The sequence below is a fragment of the Protobothrops mucrosquamatus genome, unplaced genomic scaffold (assembly GCF_001527695.2).
Source record: "Protobothrops mucrosquamatus isolate PMUCROS unplaced genomic scaffold, P.Mucros_1.0 scaffold24, whole genome shotgun sequence".
Classification (NCBI taxonomy): domain Eukaryota; kingdom Metazoa; phylum Chordata; class Lepidosauria; order Squamata; family Viperidae; genus Protobothrops; species Protobothrops mucrosquamatus.
In genome coordinates, this window is record NW_015386409.1 from 2,591,106 (window position 1) to 2,615,206 (window position 24,101).

Genomic DNA, 24,101 nt, shown 5'->3' on the forward strand with positions numbered 1-24,101 from the left:
TTACAGATTTGATTTTAAATAAGTGCTGGGATAGGGGATGAAGAGATAAATGTTTGTAGCTTTGGAGGAGGTTTAAATCACTAAATCTGTTTATACTTCTTGTGATGAAGGTTGGGAATTCCTTTTTTTAATATTTATTTTCTCTTTGTTATATTATTTTGTTTTTCTTCTTTTTTTGTATCTTTACTCCTTTCTAGTCTTTTTTCTTTCTTTAAGTTTAGCTTCCATTAACTTCTGTTGTTATACAGATAGCCCTCGACTTCTAACCATTCATTTAGTGACCGTTTAAAGTTACACAGCATTGAAAAAAGTGATTTATGACAAGAGTTCACACTTATGACCTTTGCACCATCCCTATGGTCATGTGATAAAAATTCAGATGCTTGACAACTGGCATGTATTTATGATGGCTGCAGCATCTGAGGGTCATGCGATCACCTTTTACGATTTTCTGACAAGCAAAGTCAATGGGAAAGCCAGATTCATCTAACAACTGTGTTACTAACTTAACAACTGCAATGATTCACTTAATAACTGAGCCAAGAAAGGGCATAAAATGGGGCAAAATGCATTTAACAACTGTCTTGCTTAGCAACAGAAATTTTGGGCTCAATTGCGGTTGTAAGTCAAGGATTACCTGTAATCAAAATTCTTAAAAAATATTAAAAGATATATATATATATATATATATATGTTTTCTGAGGTTTTCGCGGGTGTTTGTATGTAGGTCTTTAGTTATTCGGGTTTTCTCCCGCGTAGAATTAAAAGTACCTTGGCGACGTTTCGACGAAGTCACATTCGTCATCTTCAGGCTGGTGTCTTCAGCTTCGTGCTTCTTAGAAGCACGAAGCTGAAGACACCAGCCTGAAGATGACGAATGTGACTTCGTCGAAACGTCGCCAAGGTACTTTTAATTCTACGCGGGAGAAAACCCGAATAACTAAAGACCCATATATATATATATATATACAACAACCTTACGGGATCAGGCTAAGACCCACCATAATCCAATATTTGTTTCTCATACTGGCTACTCAGATGCCTTTTAGGTACTCACAAGTAGAAAGTAGAGATATAACTCCTACTTCTGTTTTCTTTTAACTGATGTTTGGAATCTAACACTTAGTTTAATGTAAATGGTAATTTATTGTCCATGCTTATATAGATTGGCCCTGAGCAATGGTGAGTTCTGAAATACCATGAAACATGTCTAAAGTAATTTTCCATGTAAGCCTGTTAATTAGAAAGAATAGTTGTATTTTAACATCCCGTGCACCAAGAAGAACTAAGTTCAATATTTAAATGTAAAATATTCTGATTTTGGATATCCTCTTCCTGCATTGATTTGTGCTTTATGGAATACACATATATCCTATATTCTCAAAGGTGATTACAGAATAGTAAGGCGGAAAGATGTGTAAACTAATATTATTTTGCAAAAATTCCCCTCTGTAAAAGAAAATTTCCTCAGAGGAAAGAAATACAAAACGATGTTATATACCCTATAACTTATGTTGTAGTTCAGTGTCTGAAGTTTATGACTATTGATGGTTGGTGTGATTGTTTATTGAATAAAACTATATTTTATGTTTTCCATTGGCTATGTAGAAGAACAAGTGTAAAAATTGAAGCTATTGGATCTGGAATGGTGCAGTTATATAAACAATAGATTTAAGATTATAACAGTTTATATAGGTGTTTGTTCGCTCCCCACCATCACCTCCACCCTCATTTATCTATGCCTTGTGCGTGCCTTTGACCTGTGTTATCCCACTGGCATATTATAGGAATGCTGTCACCTTACCTGTGAAAGAGGTGAAAAATATGCCCCTTTACCAGCATAGTGGGACTTCCTCCAAATTAATCAGCTTTTCAGTTAGCAGATGTTCTGTACATTGTTTCCAGATTTTTAAAATAAGATTGATGTCTTAGATAAGAACTGTGTGTGTTTCTGCTTTTCTATGAAATAAGGCATACAGTAATTCAAATTTAAGATTTCTTAGTTTGTTCTTTTATCATCTTGAATGAAACCTACTTCTATAAGATTTCAAATTAGATCTTACATGATATAATGATACGTAGGAATAACCTTGAGGGACAAAGGAAAGAGATGCTACCTAGGGAACAATCAGACAAGAGAGGGAGGGGGTGGCTTAATAATCAGGAAAAAAAACCTTAGGAGACACCCCCCCCAATTGATCAGGCTGTTAAAAGTGATGGCAGGAGATTTGAGACATGAAAGGTTCTGTTAATTTAGCCCTAACATAAAGTAGAATTAGCTCATCTACTCATGTTTCCTGTCTGGTTTATCTGGGAGGGCTGATATATGTTCATGGGGACAGTGGGAAGGAGGGGATGGTAGGTAATAGGAATATGTAATAGGAATATCCTCAATTTTTATTTTTCAGTATTCAATCTACAATAAATTGTGTTGTCAAAGAGAACTAGTTTCCCAATGCATAGCCTAATATAATATAATATAATATAATATAATATAATATAATATAATATAATATAATATAATATAATATAATATAATATAATATAATATAATATAATATAATATAATATAATATAATATAATATAATTAATACAATACAATACAATACAATAATACAATACAATACAATACAACAATACAATACAATACAATAATACAATACAATACAATACAATACAATACAATAATACAATACAATACAATAAATACAATACAATACAATACAATACAATACGATACGATACATATTTGTGGCTATTTATTACAAATTTCATGGGGACAGTGGGATATGCTCCAAAAGCAAATATGCCTAGAAAATGCAGGTAGTCCTCACTTACTGACTGCACTTGGGACCAGCAGCTCCATTACAAAGTGAAGCGATGCAGTTGTAAACTAAAACATGACTTATGACATTAGTCCCGGCTGTGCTCAGTAAATGAATCACCATGACCATTATGATGTCATATGGCTGCTGCTTGTGACTTTCTGCTAGCTTCCCCATTGACTTCGCTGGTCATAAGCCAGCTGCAAAGGTTGCAAATGATCATGTGACCCTGAGATACTGGACTGTTTAAGTCTTAAATTGCAATCATGTGACCACAGGGATGCTGCAATGGCCTCATGTTTGATAACTGATTAAATCTCCTTTTTCAGTGCTGTTTTCTGAACAAATAGTTAATAAGCAAGAGCTGCCTGTGTAGGTAATTATAATATTGTCTTTTCTCTTATAAACACTATTAAGGGATTTATTTGTGATTCATTGTCAGAGCAATTAATTAAAACTAGATTAAATTTTATCTCTACTTTTATAAAGTAATGATATTACTTTCACAGTAATTTGCCTTGTTGTATTGTCTTCCATTTATTTTAGTTTTATTTTATTAATCAAATTTATATAACCACCCATCTCACAATTTCATGCTAAAATTGCTTTGTACCTAAACTGCAAATGGCTTTATAGGGCCACAAAATATGGAAATAAATCTAGTCTATCAAAAACAGTGGGTAAAAGGCAAGTAAAATGAGTTTTCAAATTTGAATTTGACTATTATACTTTAATCTTAATATATTTCTAGGTAATCTATATGAAATATCAACAATTTTAATTTATACTTTGCCTACCTACAGGTAGTCCTCGACTTACAACCATTCATTTAGTGACCATTTGAAATTACAATAGCACTGATAAAAAATGACTTATGATCGATTTTCACATTTATGACCATTGTAGCATCCCCATGAACACATGATGAAAATTCAGATGCTTGGCAACTGACATGTACTTATGAAGGTGGCAGTGTCCCGGGGTCATGTGACCTTCTGACAAACAAAGTCAATGGGAAAGCTAGATTGACTTAACTGTGTTACTAACTTAACAACTACAATGATTCACTTAACAACTATGGCAAGAAAGGTAAAATGCGGCAAAACTCACTGAACAGCTATCTTGCTTAGTAATGGAACTTTAGGACTCAATTGTGGTCGTAAATCAAGGACTACCTGTATATTGTTGTTCAGTTTATTTTCATTTATTGCAATTAATATTGACATTGGCAGTGATCATTCATTTTACTAACCACAAAATAAGTCTAAAGTTAAATTACAATTTTATCCTATAAATAACAGAATAGGAAGGGACCTTGGAGGTCTTCTCCTCCAACCCCCTGCTCAAGCAGGAGATTCTATAACATTTTCAAACAAATGGTTGTCCAATCTTTTCTTAAAAACTTCTAGTGATGGAGCACCCACAATTTCTGGATGTAAGCCATTCCACTGATTAATTGTTCTAGCTGTCAGGAAACTTGTCCTTAGTTCTGGGTTGTTTCTCTCCTTGATTAGTTTCGTACATTGCTTTTTGTTCTGCCTTCACGTGCTTTGGAAAATAGGTTGACCCCTCTTCTTTGTGGCAGCCCTTAGATATTAGAACACTGCTATCATGTCACCATAATCCTTCTTTTCATTAAACTAGACATACCCAATTCCTTCAACTGTTCTAGCTTCCAGTCTTCTAACCATCTTTATTGCTCTTGTCCGCACTCTTTCTAGAGTCTCAACATCTTTTTCATATCATGGCAACCAACTGGATACAATATTCCAAGTGTGGTCTTACCAAGGCATTATAAAGTGGTATCAACACTTCATGTGATTTTGATTCTATCTCTCTGTTAATGCAGCCTAGAACTGTGTTGACTTTTTGGGCAGCTGCAGGACACTGGTCGCTCATATTTAAGTCATTTTCCACTAGCACACCAAGATCCTTCTCACAATGTATAAACATAAATTATAGGAAACTCAATTTCACTCCTCCCCCAACCTTATGTAATGAATATATTTTCTAGGACTTGATATTTTTTCTTTTATGTTAATAGGGACTTGATAGTAAACCAATAACGTATTTTGACATTCTTAGTATTTTTATAAATATCAAAGAAAGGACAAAACTGTAATTTCACTACATTAAAATTAATAATCATTTATCTGCCAGAAAAACATTTAAATATCACTTGACATTTTCAGAGAAAGATTAATGTTTAATTTGCTACAAAACCTGAAATACATTGAAATAAAAAAATGCTTATATATTCGGTAAAGTGAAATAATAGGCAAAGGCTATTCATTTGAAAACAGTGTAATCATAAGAAAATACCAAAATACATTAATATGTTTTAAATGTCACTTTAAAAAATACCAGGAATTTATGCAAAATGAAGGGTGTGAAGAATATCACATAAATCAGATAGCATTTTCAGTTGGAATGAGTAAATGAGAGCTTACAAGGTGGTGTGTTTAAAGTAACATGTGGAAACTGTGATATTCTTTCATAAGAATTACTAATATTAATTTTTGAATGCTATCCAGACATACAGAAAATTGCATGATTTTACGTGTTTTCAACCCGGTAAACTGGAAAACCTTCCAATTTATATATTCAAGTAGAGCATTAGAGTGCAAGAGAGAAGTTTCTAGTTAACCATGGAATAAATTTAAGCTTTTACTATTGCATATTATCTCTTGGTGATCTTATGTAATCCTATGTTCTACCACATAGACCCAGACCCACTGTTGGCCTACAGCAGTGATGGTGAATCTTTTAGAGACTGAGTGCCCCAAAACTGCCCCCATCCTGACCGTTCCGTCCCTGCCCTGACCACCCTGCCCCCATCCTGACTCACCCCGCCCCACCTCACCTGCTCACAGGCCACTCACTGCCTCCATGGACCGCTGCAGATCGTCCTGGCGGCCCAGCAGCACCATGGTGGCCACACCCTCCACTGGTGCCCCGCAGTATCATCTGCGTGTGACGGGGCGTGAGGGCAGAGTCTGGTTCCTGCTGTCCAGCTGCCATGTCCTTGGCTGTGCCGGGGTCGACTCTCCGGGGCTGATTCTCCTCCAGGGGGCTGCTGGTGAGGAGGGGGCCGTGGGGGGAGGCGGGGCTGGGGCGACGGCACGCGTGCCCACAGAGAGGACTCTGAGTGCCGCCTCTGGCATGCGTGCCATAGGTTCACCACCACTGGCCTACAGTTTTATCTCCATACTCAAAAAAGTTATCCAAGTCAGCTCTGCTCTTCTAGCTTTATTTCTTATATTCCTGTTTAGATATTTGATCACTGTCTCAGACTCATTATATCTAGAATTAAATATCTTATTTTCCTCAGAAGCCTTCCTCTTAGATTCTTCCCTTCCATCAATGTTGCTATGTGCTAGCTGCTGGGCAGGCAAATTCTTAGCAGTTTCCAGATAATGACAATGCAAGGTGGTGAGATTATCTCTAAGCATATTGCACATTATTGAAAATACATGATGACAGAAAAGCAGCTTTATATCACGTGAGAATCTGAGAATAGCAGTAGTAATAGCAGTTAGACTTATATACAGCTTCACCATGCTTTACAGCTCTCTCTAAGTGGTTTACAGAGTTAGCATGTTGCCCCCATTAATCTGGGTTTCATTTTACTGACCTTGGAAGGATGTAAAGCTGAGTCAACCTTGAGCTGCTCAGAATCGAACTGTTGAACTACAGGTAGCAGGTAGTCAGCAGAATTAGCCTGCAATACTGCATTTTAACCACTGCACCACTACAGCTCTTCATAAATCATTGATAATTTATGGCAGATGAGTGTAGTATAGGTATTCCTTGACTTATGACTGTGGAAAAAGTGCTTTACTATCTGTACTTGCACTTATAATTGTTGCACCCTACTCGTCGTCACACAATCACAATTTGTGCACTTGGCAGCCGGCTCGCATTTACAACTGTTGCAGCATCTTGCAATCACATGATTGCGATTTGCTATCTTTTTTACTGGTTTCTGGCAAAAAAAAATGTTTATTGGGGAAGCTGGATTCGCTTATAACCACATGATTCGCTTAACTACTGTGGTGATTCATTTAGGACCCACGTAAAGATGGTGGTAAAATTGAGTATGGTCACATAGTGACTCAACTTACAACTGCACTGACTGATTACTGAAATTCCAGTCCCAATTGGCTTTCTTGAGTTATAATGAGTTCAAACAGGAATCTCCAGTACTTATATCTTCTAGCCACTAAGAGAGAGGAAAACACAAAGTTCAAGGTTAGTCAAAGCTATTGCATAATGTATATATGATATTTAATTATTAAATTGCTGAATTCTAATAGGTTGTAAATGGCTTACAAAACAACAATGTTAAAAATAAAAGAACTCCAATTTGTAGACACCTCAGAAACCATGACAGCATCATTCTGTGAGGTAGATTAAATCTCCATATCTCCAAATGCCTTCTTAAATAGCCATGTTTTTTCAGCACAAAAATATGGAGGAGAATTGGATATGGAGTAGCACTCTTCCCATATCTATTGTCTAAAATATGTATTTTATTCTCTTCATTTTATATTTTTTTTATTATCAAATACAAATAAAAATTGATTGCATTTAAGAGAGAGAGGTTCTCCAAGAAGATTCCTTTGAACAAACTATAGATCTCTAATATAACTTTCTGTTGTATTACCTTCAGTGAAAAATCCAATATTCATTATTTCTTGTAGTATAAAGTTCAATAAATTTTCAATATGTTTGAAAGCAAAGATTAAGGTTTTTTTATTTTAAAGGTTTTACGGTATATAGTTATTAATAATTTTATTGTCTCTATGTAGATATTATTATTCCTTAGATAAAAAGTGAAAACTGGCAATATATTGTCAAAAATACTTTTGAAAAATTATTTGACAGTGTTCTGATTACTGCTACTTATTTTGAAGAATAGATTATTGGGACCTTTTAGTTAAGGTTTAAGTCTTTATATAGTTTTGTTCATTGTGCTGCTTGCTATTCTATATTTAGTCAACCCAGAATTATATTCTAAAAGCAAGGCACATAATACTTGGGTGTTTTAAGTAGAAAAGAGGGCATCTGACCTTTTGTTACTAATCTGTGACAGGTGCAACCTATTTTCTTCCAAATAGTGTTAATTTACATGTGCAAATCATCCTTTGAAATGTCTATTCTGTGCAACCACCACAGGGGAATTGATCATCGTCATGAATAGTGTAATGGGTAGCTGAGAGAGATAATTACTGATATTTCAGCACATTCGTGACTGCAAGTTGGTCTTTTAAGTGTATTTTTGTTTTCACAGCTTATTGAGAGAGAGAGAGAGAGCAAAGTTAGTTATTCATTGCTGGCCAAAATCAAAAGTGTCTGTAAAAGTTTGTATATAAGGGACAGCACATTGTTACAAATTAGTTTCCTTTACCATTTCTGGCAAACTCATTGCAAAGTAATCGTGGCCTGTGTTGAAGTGCACTTCCTCTGGGACCAATAACTGTAAATAAGCAGGGCTGCAAGCTGGCTGATAAGTTGTTGTTCTGAAGATAACAGTCCTTTTTAGCAGTGTATTTGACCTTTTCCTTTATATTGCCTGAGGCTTGTCTAAGACCCTCAAGGACTATTTTTCCATTTTAAAGTTCTCTGTAGAAAAGCACAATGTGTGTTTTAAGAAGATCTTAAGGTTGCTTAATGCATCTTTTTTTTTTTTTTTTGCATTTTTATGATAATCGTTTGGCACATATAGAAACTCCAATTAGCATTTAATTGAAACAGGATTTCAATGTTTATGACATACAATCTTTCTTATTTGCTTTATTTTAACATTTTATGATGTGTTGAACATGTATTGAGAGATAACTGAAGCAGTATTTTTATTCCTTTTCTTAATACACATAATTCTAAATGACGCCCACTTTTACGTTATTTTATAATTGTACATGAAATAAAACAGTAGCCTTACAAAGACAGCTAATGCAAATGTGAGCAGCAACTGATGAGTAAATAATGCTAAAAGTCAGCCTGTATGATTTTTTTATAACATTAATATTCCTTATGAATATAGATAATATTTTAAAATAAATATTTAGCTGCTGAATACTATCTTAGACATCCTTAAAATAATAATTTTTATTATATTAAAAGATTAAGACATTCTCTAAAGAACTTTTTAGGTGTGTTCACGTATGTTTCTCAAGACTGCATGGATGATTCTAATAGTTTTATTATGGTCTCATTATAACTAAAATGTGAAAAGAAGATGCAGACAATCCCAGTGTAAGCTGAAGAGTGTTTTATTTAAAAACTATTTTAAAACTTTGTGCCTCAAATAGTACTTTGTGATTATGCAGGTATCTGTCAATTTTGACCAGGGTTGTACAATCCATTTGAATTTAAAACATACTGTATCTGGTACGACTATTTTAAAAGCATTTCAATTTTGAAACTGACTTTGTTTGAGCTTAAAATACTCGTTTGAAAATCAAGGGACTTCTGTATTGATCAGAAGAACCCATTTCAAATTCAAAATAGAGCATTTAATACTTAAAATATTTCAGATTGAAAATACTCTGTAGATCCAGTTTTTGAATTTTGTATTCTTGCTACCAAAGAAGAAAAACATTATTATATAATTTAGAACTTAAAATAATCTAACACATATTGGACATATGTCATTTCTCAAGTATTCTGCTACTACTGAGGATGTATTCCAGTGTTTTGCATTTGTGTAGAATCTGTTTTTAGTTTACTGTATTGTATACTAATAATGTAAGCAGGGGATTCAAGGTATTTCCAAATTGGAAAAATCTAGCATTATAAATGAATGTTAGTGTGCTACTTTTCTTTCAAGTAAAAAGAAAAAAGATTGAAAAAGCAATGGCAAAAGATTTTGGGGGTGGGGGGAACAGTAGAAATTGTATACAGGTAGTACTCAATTTACAACCACCATTGAGTCAAAATTTCTGTTCCTAAGCAAGATAGTTGTCAAGTGAGTTTTGCCCCATTTTATGACTTTCTTTGCCATAATAGTTAAGCAAATCACTGTAGACATTAAGTGAATCATGTGGTTGTTAAGCAAATCTGGCTTCCCCCTTTGACTTTGCTTGTTGAAAGCCAAATGGGAAGGTTACAAGTGATCACATGATCCCAGAAGAGTGCAGCTGTCTTTGCTAAGTGCCCAGTGGTGGGATTCAAATATGTGAACAACTGGTTCTCTGTGTGGATGCCACTTCTGGAAGTCCATTCTGGGCCTGGGCAAAAATTAGCTACCGGTTCTGCCGAAGTGGTGCGAACTGGCTGAATCCCACCACTGTAAGTGCCCCAATTTGATCACTCGACCATGTTGATGCTACAACAGTTGTAAGTGTGAAAATCGGTCATAAGCCAATTTTTTCAGTGCTTTTTAAACTTTGAACGGGTCATTAAATGAATTATTGTAAGTCAAGGACTATCTGTATAGAGAAAGATTAGTTGAGTTTTTCTCCCATCCATAACGTTCTATATATGAGCTTGGATAACTGATTAACAGAAGTTCAATCTAGAAGTAGCAAAGGAACCAAAAGGGGGAAAAGTTCCTGGGAAACTGTAATAAAAGCAGAAGTTTTGGAGAAAAGGAACTGTGCAATCATTAAACTTGTCTGACTGAGTACTGGGAAGCTCCACAAGTAAAGTATCTTATCATTTTGCAACAGGGCAGTTTGCTGTTTTTTGCTTACTTTCCCATCCTGTTTTTTTTTTCATTTGAAGTCAGTTTTCTCCCCCCATTATATTGAAATATTGGACCAATTCTTAATCAGGCTATAAAGCATTTCCCATTTTAGTTTATTTCCAGGCACTCTAAAAACTTAATGTGGCATCTTTATTTTTTGTTATTATTATACATAGAACAATGCGAAATCACAGCTGCCAGTTCTTTAACTATTGTTGGCTTTCATACACATTGACTTCTTCTCAAGGACTTGGGATGTCACACTGTACCGCCATAGTATATGTGTGGATACAAGCAATATGGCCTTTTGCTATTGCCTGATGGAAATGTTGTCAATGTGCAGGTTTTCTAAGTGGAGCTTCATGCATGCGCACTTGCCCATTTCTCCCATGGCCCGGTTTCGAAAAGGCTGCGCCCAGTAGTGGGCAATGGCCCAGGGATTGGGACCCCGAGCTAGTATATTTGGGATAGCTTTGTCCATACAATTTTATTAGGCCTTTTGGTGAGATGACCATGACATTACTATAGAGGGATTTTGTGTAAACCTTAACCTCACAATTTGTTTTGCAAATGTTTCTAGGGAATCTTGGACGTGTTGACCATATTACTGAATTTGAATATGATCTTTTCATCAGACCAGACACATGTAATCCACGTTTTCGAGTCTGGTTCAATTTCTCAGTTGAAAATGTAAAAGAATCTCAGGTAAGCACCATTTATAGATTTAGATGTATTATTGTTGAAGAAATAACAAATGATGTAGAAACTAAGAAAGTACTTTGTTGGTTGTTTAATATAACTGTATTGTAGTGTATTTGTTTAATCAGATTGTACATATTAAGTTGAGAAATTTTTTTGATTCATATGATTGCCTGGATTACTTTGGCAGCCTAAAAAAATACTTGAAAGCCTAAAATATCACTATTATTAGCTTATTGTTCATAGTTTCTTATAAAGCAGTTTCTAATCTTGATCCTTTTGTTTGCTTATCATTTATTACCCAGGAGGAAAAAATTCTTCTGTTGAATGTTTTCTTTATTAAACTTCAGAAGGATTTGGTATATGTACTTTGCATATTCTTTTAATTAGTTTTTGTCTTTTAGTTGTTAATTTATATTGAAATATAATTTCCATGTTGGTTATCCCATAATTAACAAATATTCTTTTTTACACAAAGCATGTGGAATATACTGAATTTGAATTTCTTTCCAGGAGTCTTTCTTATCCTGCTTTATTGACTTAGGATTTTAAAATTTAGCAGCTGTATTTCATTGAAGCGTCCAAACAACCATTTTGCTACAGATGGAGTAGAGTTTCCCATATACAGGTAGTCCTCGACTTACAACCATTCACGTAGTGACTGTTCGAAATCCCAACAGTACTGAAAAAGGTATCATGACCATTTTTCACACTGATGACCGTTGCAGCATCCCCATGGGCACATGATTGAAATTTGGATGTCTGGCAACTGGTACATATTTATAATGGTTACAGTGTCCCCAGGTCATGTGATCACCTTTTGCGACCTTCTGATAAGCAAAGTCAATGGGGGAATCTAGAGTCACTTAACAACCATGTTACTAACTTAACAGCTGCAGTGATTCACTTAACAAGGGTGGCAAGAAAGATTATAAAATGGGGCAAAACTCACTTAATAAATGTCTCATTTAGCAATAGAAATTTGGGGCTCAATTGTGGTTGTAAGTAGAGGAATACCTGTATCTCCCTACAAATTCTAAACAGTATATTTCCGGATTTTTTTCTCTTTTTGCACTATTTGATGCTAAGTATTTATCTTGATTTTTAAAAAAATAAGAGATCAAGAAAGATTATTTGTAGCTCAGGGTTGAAATGGAGGGTCCTTGGTGCTCTCTGAGAAGCCCTCAAATAACACTGCTGTCATGTCATCCTTAGTCCTTTTCACTAGACTAGACATATCCAGTTCCTGCAACCATTCCTCATATGTTTTAATCTCCAGGCCCCTAATCATCTTTGTTGCATTTGAATATATTTTCCAAGGTATTCATAGCTACTCTTATCAAGTGTTAGTTTATGGCATATTTGCTGACTGCTTGTTCCTTTGCTGTTGATGGTTGATCATGAAAGGCCATCTACCACTTTGATATCTTCATTGTCGATTTAAGTAGGTTTTCTACCTATTGTTATTAGTTTGGTTTTCTTTATATTTCATTTTATCCCCATCTTTCTAATTAATTTAAAAGGCTGCATTAATCTGCTTGCCATCTATTGGCTGTTAAGTACTTGATATACCACATTTAAAAGATAACTTTATTTTAACCTTCAGAAAACAGAATATTAGGGTTAAAAAATATAAATATAAGAAAAGTCTGTACAACACTATGTTTACCCAAATTTATAATAAAAGTGTGATTGTGATACATGTTCATGTATGTGTGTTGATAGTTTATGGTAGAAACCGCACTCCAAAGAAGTGCAGAGCAAAACAATAAAATAAACAAATATAGGACCAAATAAATGGATATTAATTTAATATTTACTGATTAAAGTGATTTGTTTTAGAACAAGTATGCCACTATCTATTTCTATCTTGCAGTACATGTAAACCATTTCACATACTATATTTTATGATTATTCTACCAATGTCAGAAGGAAAAAAATGAATATATTATCAAAACTATTGATGGTGTATGATTGGTTTTATTTTCCTGTTTTGGGCCTTAGTCAACACTGATGAGAATATACAGCTAAAAAATGAAAAAGAGGTTGTCTCCTTGACATTGAGATATGAAGAGATATAGTACATATTCAGAATTCACAGGATATTTGTTTTGGTGGTTGTGTACATATAAAATAATGGATTCTCTATTAGTAGTGAACTTTGTAATGTATCTTCATGTAATCTTTTTATCATCTTTCAAATTTCCGGTAAAAGAAATTGTACCTGCATGTAATAAGGCTTTAACAGTACCTTGGGAATCCATAGATACTGTATTTTAGATGTATTAAAGAAATATTTCAAATCATTGCATTAATATGTATATGTTTTACATTAATTATATCATAAGAACGGTAGAGGTTTCTTTATTCTGAACAAGTCATAAAATAGTTAAAAATTATTTATTTAAGATTATTAAATATCATATATTTTGTTCAAAATCCTCTTTAACTACATTCAAGTCACAATATAATTTATGCCATACCTGTTTAAAAGCCATATATGTGCTTGTGTGTGTGCGTGCGTCTCGATAGATATAGATACAATTGCACCTCAAATATAAAAAATGAATAATTGACCTAAATTCTGTGTGAGTTCAATAAAAGAGAATATTTGTGATTCGGAGTTGAAATGAGGGGTCCTTGGTGCTCTTGGAACATCATTGTTTTCTTGCAGACCTTTCATTACCCAAACTAGCTAACATCATTGGTGCTAGTCATCATCATCAACATCATCATCACTAGCACCAAGAGGATCAAGGATGCTTCACTGTGTACTTTAAATAACTTGATTGAAGTTACTCTATATAATATTCATAGTTATATTAGATACATTGTAACCAATATGGTATAAAGAATGCAAATACCATATTTTTTTTATCTGTGATGGACATGTTCATGTAGTCTACCAGGAGCTGAGTTTGACTCAAAACTTTATTGTCAGGCATAAAAAGTAAACAATGTACAGAAGAAAAGAATATCCAGAGAGTAAGAAGTATAAAGAGCTATTCATTGTTTCTGCTTTATCACTTCTATGGAAATTGTTGCATGGCTTCACAAAGACTTGGAAGAGTTGGTGCAGAATTGGAAAAGAGCACACAAAAGTAAACTTCTGTGCATTCATACCTTTCAATGTTAGTTTTACTCTGCGTGCAAAAGGCTTTTTTCTTCATTCACTGCAATATACCACTCCTTGATCAAACTCATATGTCCCTTTATGTAAAGGGAGAAGGTGTCCTCTATAAGGACGTACATGTAGAAACAATATAATATAATATGTTATATTATGCTTATGTTATGCATCAACAAAAGTTTATGCTTTAGTTTTGTGTGTCTGTATTAATAAATATTGCCTTTAAATTTAGACATTTTAAAATTATGTGAAAGGGGACTTTTGATGCATGGAATATCTGGCAGTCTGCCGATACTTTACTGAGAAAAAGACATCATGTTTTAATTTATAAACATTAAATATTGTGTCAATTTTAGTTTTTGTTTAAACATAAGGATTTTAGTTATCTGACTATTAACAAAGTACTCATTTGATGATATGATTTTATTTCATATCATATCATCACTTATTATTATGAAATAATGTTAGTCATATTATTTCACATACCAAAACTACATACATGTGTGCATGTCTGTGTGTATTTTATGTATGTGTACACACACACAATACAGTTTCTTCCTTTTGAATAATTATATTCTGTTTTAAAGCACATTAGATTTATTTGCTTTTTTTTGCAGAAAAGGGAAAGAATATGATCTAATCTGTTACTGTTATTTTAGTCTACAGAATAGAATGAATATGAATTGATATAGATAACATTGTGTTAAATTGATATGCTTAATTGTTAATATTTGTAAGAATATGTCAGCTGCCAATTTGTAAGAAAGATAAGTATATTTTGTATTTCTGATTAAGTCTGATCTTTGATGAATAGAATATAAATACTCAAGTGTATCTAATTTCTAATATGATGACATGCGTCTGTCAAAAGTGAATTCTTATAAAAAAAGAATGCTGTATTGTGATTATCATAATTATGAGTGATGTGATGCATTTAATTTAGTTTCTATTTAGCAACTTGTAACTTATTTCATAAGCCACAATCAACACTTCATAGGACATATGTAGCATATAGAAAAGACTGCTGCACTGTGCTTTTCTTATTTCTGTTTCTGTCTCTTTATAATATTCTTTCCAATTAATGTTGCCTGTCTGCCATCTTGCAAGTGGAATGGATTTCTATTGCTGTGTTCTTTTTTTTGGCAAAGTAGAGGCTGGCACTCAGGTTTCTTACTAGCAACTGCATTGAATGTTGTTTTGCTGCTTTTTGAATAACCAGGAGTGCTAGAAGAATATGTATTTTTAATGTTTCACCCACTATATCTTTGTGTTGCTGATCAAAATATATTCAGTAAGAAAATAATACTATGATAAGGGCAAAGCAAAATGGAAAAGGAAAGAAAAATACTATAGAAATGTTGATCATAGATTATATTCAAGACAGATTTTCTAGTTGCTTTTTAAATGTCTTTTCAGATGTCTATGGAGATTTTCAATCATCCAGGTCATAGTTGTTCAAGAAACTCCATTGTCTTGTGAAAAAATACTTTTGTGTCTTTTCAGATACTGTAATTTTAATTTTTTATTTTAAATTACTCATAGTAATGGCTGAGCCTGATCTGACAGCTATAGTAACTACCTAGGACTAGTTGTATACCACCTGATCTGCTAGCAGCATTCTTTGAATTTTGCTGCAATTGCCAGGATATCAACTTGTATAAATATTTTGTTTAGATACATTTTTAGCAATATCATTATCTTTCATCAATAATGTTAATACTCCAAGTATTTTTTTTAAATGAAATTAATGGGAAAATGTCTATGGAGATTCTCAGAGATTCTCGAAGAAAAACATTAAAGTCCAGTTGTCTCTTGAAAAAGCACCTTTGGACATTAATGGGAAAATGTTTTAGGTCTATGTGTATTGTTAAACAAATTGATTTCCAAATCTATAATGGGAACAATCTCATCCCTCTTAAAATCTCTCTAATGACTCCCTTGAATGTCAAATAATATGCAGTATGAATGAATAGGGCCCCATAAAACAGAGTTCCCCAACCTCTCGGGGTTGGCCAGAGTGCGGGGAAGGGGGAAAAGAAGGTATGGTTTTGTGGAGGGGTGAATGCATGTGCTCATGAATGCCCATTGCTCACATGAGTGGGGTAGCGAACACCCATGTGAGTGGGGCTGTGAATGCCCACGATGCTCATGATGCTCGTGATGATGCTTGCATGAGTGGGGCTGTATACCAGCCAGCTCTCATGCAGCCCGGCGGCTAATAGGCTGCAGCCCACAGGTTGGGGACCCATGCCTTAAAAAATAAGAGCTATGGATAACAGTAATGAAAGAATGTAGAAACCTTGAGCTGACCAATTGGGCTTATTCCAATATCAGAAATATTGCTGTTTCGCCAAGTACCTTCTTTATAATAAACATTTAAACCTTTTGCCTTTATAGTAAATTGTTATTAAAAAATAAATATTTTAATGTTTTAAATAATATTCTAAGCTCAGAAAATTCTTGTATTTGTAATAAATAATCGTAGCAATACCTAACTTCATGCCTCTTTTAGGTACTTCATTGAATTGAACATAATGAACAGTGATTTATCACCTTCATTTTACACTCATGAAAATTGAAATATTTTCAACTGTTCAATTTTGTGGATCAAATACCACTTCATTTCAACAATGAGTATGAAGAAATTGGTTTTAATCAAAAAACTACATAAATTTCTGAATATATAATTTAATAATTTATAAGATATCTTAAAACTCTATTACTACAGAAAACATTCTTTTGGATAACTTTGTAATTATTGGTATTTTGCTAATTCATAAAATTTCTGTGCCTTTTTGTGTGTTATATTTTTCAGTAAAATTATTTTTCCTTGAGCTGCCTATGAGGAATTATTACACAAATCTAAGTTTAAGGGAAGAATAGAAAACTGAGCCTTATTATCTCTATAGATTATTAGCTGTGGCAGATTTCCTGTCACCCTAAAATCATTCTGTGAACTATGTTATGATCTTTCTTCATGGTTCATAACCCTGAATTCATCAGGGAGAAATGCTTTGTGGGTGAGTGTAAAAAATTAAATCCCATACTGGAATAGGCTTTTTGACTGATCTAAGTAAATTTCTGCTGCAGAGGAATATAGCAATAACTTAATTCTACAGAGAAGAACTTTCTCACTGATGAGTTATTCCCTGTTTTGGGGCTAAAAGCAGTTACTTGGAATTGTCCCATGAGCAACTAATACTGAAGCTGAGAAATGAATACAGGAAAAAGGAAAGATAGTAAATATAGATCAAAACATCCTCATTTACTGTCAGAAATAAGATACGAACAGTATTAAGGCACATCGATGAAACAAACCAGCACTTATCTGTGGTGAAATCTGTAAAGTGTCTTCGATTGCTCAAGGGATCTTTAGATATAGTATTATTTTTTCTGCTTTATGGGTGACTTGACTATCTTTGTTATGAATTTTTCATGATTTTCCTGACCCAGCATCTCTTGCCTGTGGAGAGAGTGATACAGTATTGATTTTTGGGTGTTAGGTTTCTATCTTTTTCTTTTCTTTTGCTACAACAAGATTTTTTAGCCTAGAAACTTCAATCTCTGATTACTCATTAGAGAACTGAGGGATTCTTCTTATATGTAAGTTGAAAAAAAAAAAAGTATGCTTGTGTTATAGTCATCCTTTTTGCAAGAAATGATCTCCATACCAGTGTTGTTAAAAGCTTCTTTAATGGATCTGTGCGGGTACATATTGAAAAGACAAGGCCTCTATCTGACAATTTAGAATGTTGGAAAAATGTTTGCATTTAAGTGTGAATGTTTACATAACCACAAACTAAAAAAATAAAAGAAGGACTCAACTGCATATTTTTATTTTGTGACTTCTATTGCCTTATTTTTGTGCCTTTGGGCATATTAGGAAATTGAAAAGAGGCCATGGTACTGCCACTTCTCAGCTAAATTGCTTTATAAAAGGAAAAAAAATCCATATCTTACATCTCATGCAAACTTACTGCTGGCATTGCCATGGAAACAAGATTTTTTTTTAAAAAAAGCAGAGAACTGAAATTTAGAAGCATTTTCATTTCGTTGTGATTCATACTTCATAAAAATGCAAATCTCACACTAATACATGTTTTACCTTAATATTTTATACTTTCTTTTATATTTAACTGATCTAATGGTTTGCTTAATTAAAATTTGAACAACTTTGAATGCTTTTACTTTTCTTTAAATGTACTCTGGTCCTATCAAGCTTAGGATTTTAACTTGGATACATCATGCAGAATATGTCATGGAGAAAATCAGTCTTTTTAGTATATAATCATATTTTAAAAGCATTTTAAAAACAAGATTGCCCATTATAATATTTATGTTACTATATTAGACTAAATAGCCTCTCTTCCTCCCTTCCTCCCTTCTTTAATTGAAAAAAATAAATACATATTTTCTTGTTTGAGGCACTACAAAATGTAATTGTTACAAATCCATCAGTTTTTGAACTTTCTGATACATTTTCCACAGTATGGTCTCTTTAAATCTCTTTATTTTTTGTGGAGGGAAGGAATGTAGTGATTTGTGTAGCTCAGAAGGATAAGAACTGGGCAGATTAGTAATTCTCAGATTTGAACATGCACTTAGTCCAGTGGCTCTCAACCTGTGGGTCGGGACCCCATTTGGGGTCGATCGACCATTTCATGGGGGTCGCCAAACAAGGCTGTCCGCCATTTTTTTTGTCTGCCATTTTTTTTGTCCGCCATTTTTCCCCCTTTTCCGGCGGGTGCCTTACCTCCCTTGGGCTGGGCCAGCTGGTGGTTGGCCTGCTCCGTCTCTGCCGCTTGCCAGCTACGCCTCAGCCGGCGCAGGGGGTGGAACCACGCATGCACGGCGCTCCCGGGCAGGGAAAGTCCTTGACTTACGACCGGTTGGGTAGTCCTCGACTTACGACCGGTTTAGTCCTTGACTTACGACTGGTTTAGTCCTCGACTTACGACTGGTTGGGGTCGCGACATTAAAAAGGTTGAGAACCACTGACTTAGTCCATATCTCCAGGCCTCAATTACTTAAAAATTGGCAATTTCTAAGTATGAACTAAGAGAAGAAAGTGGTATACTAGATGCCTCGACTATTGAAATTTTACTAATTGTGAAATCCAAGATGTTACTTTGAAAATAAAACCTATTGCAAACTTACCTGTTGATAGCATACATGCTGTGGTCATGTCATCTCTCTCTCTCTCTCTCTCTCTAGGCCAGATTGTAATTTTTTTTCTTTACTACACCATTAACAAAATTGTGCTTAATCTGGTTTACTCAAACCTGGCACATGTATTTCTCCTTGTACTCTAAAAGTTGCTGCTTGTTTTATTTTAATATAAACAGCTCAGACTTTGAAAGGAATGCTAGCTATAGAAGAATGGTGGGTAAGGTCCTCAACAATACCTGTGGTGGTGCAAACTCCCAATTCGGTGCTGCATCCATCCTTAAGGCAGTCCCTCTTTTTCCAGCTAGGTGGCCCTGCCCTTGACTGTGTACTGAGTGATTCTGGTGGGGAAGGATTGATTAGTGTGGTTTTAACTGAAAGGGATCCCTGCCCAGTCTGGTGAGAGTGGCTGGGTGTGCGTGGGTGCTGGTTTGCCTGACTTGTTATGTGAAGGGAGGAGGGGATTGTAGATACTCTTGGGAACTGGGAAGGTTGGATTAGAGGAAGTTGAAGTTTCAGGGGAATTGGGGTGGGTTGGAACATAACACTGGTGATGGGCATGAGTAGGTATGTTTAATAGTATTGTATTTATAATTAGATTTTATACAGTTATATCTTTTAGTATTTTAAGCCACCTAGAGTTACTGTGTGGCGAGATGGGTGGCTAATAAATGTTACAAATAAATAAATAAATGTCGGGAAGCTGGGAGTTTGCTGTTCCCCAAGAAGTGTAGGATCACTTCAGGGTAAGCGTGGTGGTGTGACAAACATCATCTGAAAGTCTCTCAAGGCTTTCAGGGATGCTGCTTCACAAGTTGCTTGAATGTGAGACCCTGTTTATTAAGGTGGACTCTAAATATCAGTTGAGATTGTTGCTGCTAGATCAGCCTCCCTGCCTGAGCTCAACTCTGTTTCTGGATTGGTGGGTGGAGTTCCCATGGAGTTCTCATTCCTCTCATTCCAGGCTCCAGAGTATGATTTAGGAAAATGGAGATTGGCCTTTGGCCATATAGTGTAACCCCCCCCCTTCAGAGGGGCACATCTTTTGCTGTTTTTAAGTAAGAAATATTCCCCTCTAGATTTTTTGTCCAGAATTTGCCCAGAATTTTCTAGAGAAATTCAGTAGATATATAGACTCAGTCTGAGAATATAAATGCCTTTACCACCACAGGACTGCTTTAAGTTTTTGGACAGAGCTGGAACAAGCTGGTTCATTATGTTCGGAGGAAGAGATTGATATTAGTGGTTGTTTTCTGGGCATCCTTTCTGGTGTCAACATTAATAATAATAATAATAATAATAATAATAATAATAATAATAATAATAATAACAACAACAACAACAACAACAACAACAACAACAACAACTTTATTGTCACTTTGAAAGTACACCAATCAGCATACATCAAAATGAAATTTCGTTGCATACAGCTATCAAAGGGTCACCACTTCCGATATATACTCCTTGTTCGTGGCCAGCTCAAGTTACAGATCTTCCATTTTAGTCTCTAGGGAGCGAACAATGGCAAACAGAACAGATGGAAACAGAGCTTCATGTGGATTAGCCCTCAAATTAGCTTGTATTCCTGCACGACAACCTCGCCTCCTTTCCTTTTTCTGATCTTGTCTCTTCCACCTTTTCCTTAAAGAGGCCTCACTCCTTTTCGCCCCTGGAGAACGCTGCCACCACCACCAACTCCTCCAAAAGCCTCTCTCCCATCCTCTGGGCCTGCCGACAGCTTCATCCAGTTCCTTCACTCCATAAGCCCCGGGACCTCTCCTCCTCTGCCTCCTTTGGAAACAGCCCTTATTTGCAATAGAATCCGTCGCTGGGCCCGCAGTCAGATTTTGCTGCCGGCAGAACAATTTCAATTACTACTGTCTCTCTAATATCTATTCCATAGTCTGAGACAAGCACAGTGCATTTCATACTGTATCTTTTCCTTGGATGTGTGTGTGACTTTTGACCATACTAGTTACTTGTTCCAACAAATTCTTCAGCATTTTATAGTCCTTTGTATTTGCAGTTTGAATGAGAGGCATCCCAACCTTGCTCATCCATAATCTTTATACTTCTCAATCAGTGCCTATTCCCATGATCTCATTACACATCCACGTTTGTGATTTGGGGGAAATCAAAAATGGTCTTATTACAAATCTATTGATCAGGCAGTCTAATATTTTCTCTTCCTCCCAATGTATTTTACAAAGGTAATTGCCAAAGGATTTTCAAAAAATGTATACATCCTCCCCATGCCTACACCTACCCTTTTCCTGATTGCTGCTTTGCAACATAACATAAGTTCAGTTTTGCGCAGGGTTCTGATGCAAGAGTCTGCTTTAACTGAATACAGGTAGTCCTTGACTTACAGCAGTTCATTTAGTGACTGTTCAAAGTTACAACATCACTGAAAAATGTGACTGATGACTGTTTTTCACACTTACAGCCGTTGCAGCATCTCCATGGTCGTGTGATCAAAATTCAGACTGTTGGCAATTGGCTCACATTTATGACGGTTGCAGTGTCCCAGGATCATGTGATCACCTTTTGTGATCACATGAAGCCAGATTCATTTAGCAACGATATTACTAACTTATCAATTGCAATGATTCACTTAACAACTGTGGCAAGAAAGGTCATAAAATGGGGCAAAACTCACTTAACAAATGTCTCACTTAGCAACATAAATTTTGGGCTCAGTTGTGATTGTGAGTTGAGGACTACCTGTAAAAATCTGTCCAAAACTCTTTTGAACCACCCTGAAATTGAGCTTATTCCAACTGGAACATAGCTTTAGCCAATTCTTCTGAAAACATGATCAACATATTTATCCTGATAGATAGTAGCATAAACGTATAAATGCATAATCAGAAGTAAGCTGTGCTGAGTTTATTCAGAAGAATTGTGTGGGATTGATTAACTTCTACCTTGTTCTTTATTACAGAATTTAACACTAAATTACACTATATATAATCATAGCATAATACTTAAAAATATATTTAATAATGGATGTTGCCATTTCATTGCTATGAAACTCACTGAGGTATGCATTATAACCCCAAGATCTCTTTGCTTATGTACTTAATCAGTTTAGACCTCATCAGCGTGGATGGAAAGCTAGAAAATTTTCTTGTCCCATGTGCATCACTTTTTATTTAAAGACGGAACAAAGCTGAAGTGTTTGTTAGAAATTATGCAAATTAGCCACCGTAATTAGCTCAATTTATTTGTGTGTTATGCAAATTATCCTTATTTAGGGGCTGGGTTATAGCAAGTCTACTTTAGCTGATTAAATGGTGATCCTTGCTTGCATAAAGAAGGCAACCATTTTGAAGTTTGAACTAATTTAAATAAAATTACACTGTTTTACAGTGTTTTTCTTCCTGGTTTCTTTTCCCCTGAACATGTAAATTATGGCTTCTTTTGGCAAAGCCTTCACTGTTTCTGCATTTATAAAGAGATGGGCGGGAGGAAGAATAGTTAATTACTGGGTTATGTCCTCATATTGAAAGGTTAAAAATTGTTCCTTACTTTCATTGGAACTGTAGATTATAGAGGAACAGGATGGAAAGCAGTAATTTTAGTTAGGGGGCTGTAGTTCACAGGACAGATTTTCCAAGATAGAGCCAAAACAAATTAGGATCATATTACAGCTGTATAAATAAAAGCTTGGATCGTATTAATTATTCTCAGTATTTACAACTTATATACCAGAAAAGAGAAGACGAATATAACACATTATATTCTTATATCATCTTGTAACTGGTTTGTAATATCTAGCACTCATATTTGTGCTTAATATACTTGAACTTTTAGTTTCTCTTCCAAAAGTAGGTGGAGGGATCTTTTTTTTTTATAGCGGCACTATACTTCCATCACATTTTCCAAGAGTTTTCCATCAGACAGCTGGAGTTGTGCTTCTTTGTTGTGTTTCACAGTTAGTAAAAGTTTTTAAAAATGCAAGATTCTCACTTCTTCTCCATCTGCTATTTGTTTGTAACAACAAAACAGAACTACGTAAACAACCAAGCAAAAATCCCAGTGCATTTGGTCCTTTCTGCAGAATACACCTAATTGGATCATGAGATAGTTTTCCGAACAGCTACAAGCTGTCTGGACTGGGGATAAGAAGTTACTTTTAGCCCTAAGCAGCCCTAGTGATATTTGAGCCTGAGCTAACTTCCCATAGTCAGCATGTCATCTGAACAGAAATGAGAGATTGACGTAAGGTTGGCATTGTAAGCTAGGTGCAAAAACAGACCCCAAACCCTAAAGCAGACTTGAAAATAGATCACTGTAAAAACTACTGATTGCCTTTCTTTTACTTTTCTTTCTCTGAAGTTACACAAGGTATAAGGGCAGTAATGGTGAATAAAGAATAGAAGGGGTGGGTAAAGTAGCATGTTACCTATGGTGGCTCAACCTTGACTGAATCATCAGAGATCCGTCTTCAGTTATTTTTAAAGAAAACTTTTTACCATTCAGAGACCAGTACATACCCATTTACTATCTGATTGGCAGATTTATGATCATGTGTTGCCAGCACACTCTTGTGTACTGTGTCAAATTTATTATAAATACAGAGTTAAT

At 34.9% G+C, this 24,101-nt stretch overlaps 1 protein-coding gene across 1 annotated transcript in view; it reads left to right on the top strand.

Annotated features, from left to right (window-relative positions):
- The window catches only part of LOC107283065 (cytosolic carboxypeptidase 6), a 251,190-nt gene that overhangs the window by 13,197 nt on the left and 213,892 nt on the right, over positions 1 to 24,101 (top strand). Inside the window, exon 3 of the mRNA XM_015810915.1 lies at positions 11,097 to 11,221. Within this exon, the coding sequence (XP_015666401.1) occupies positions 11,097 to 11,221 (125 nt within the window). The remainder of the gene's footprint in view (positions 1 to 11,096; positions 11,222 to 24,101) is intronic.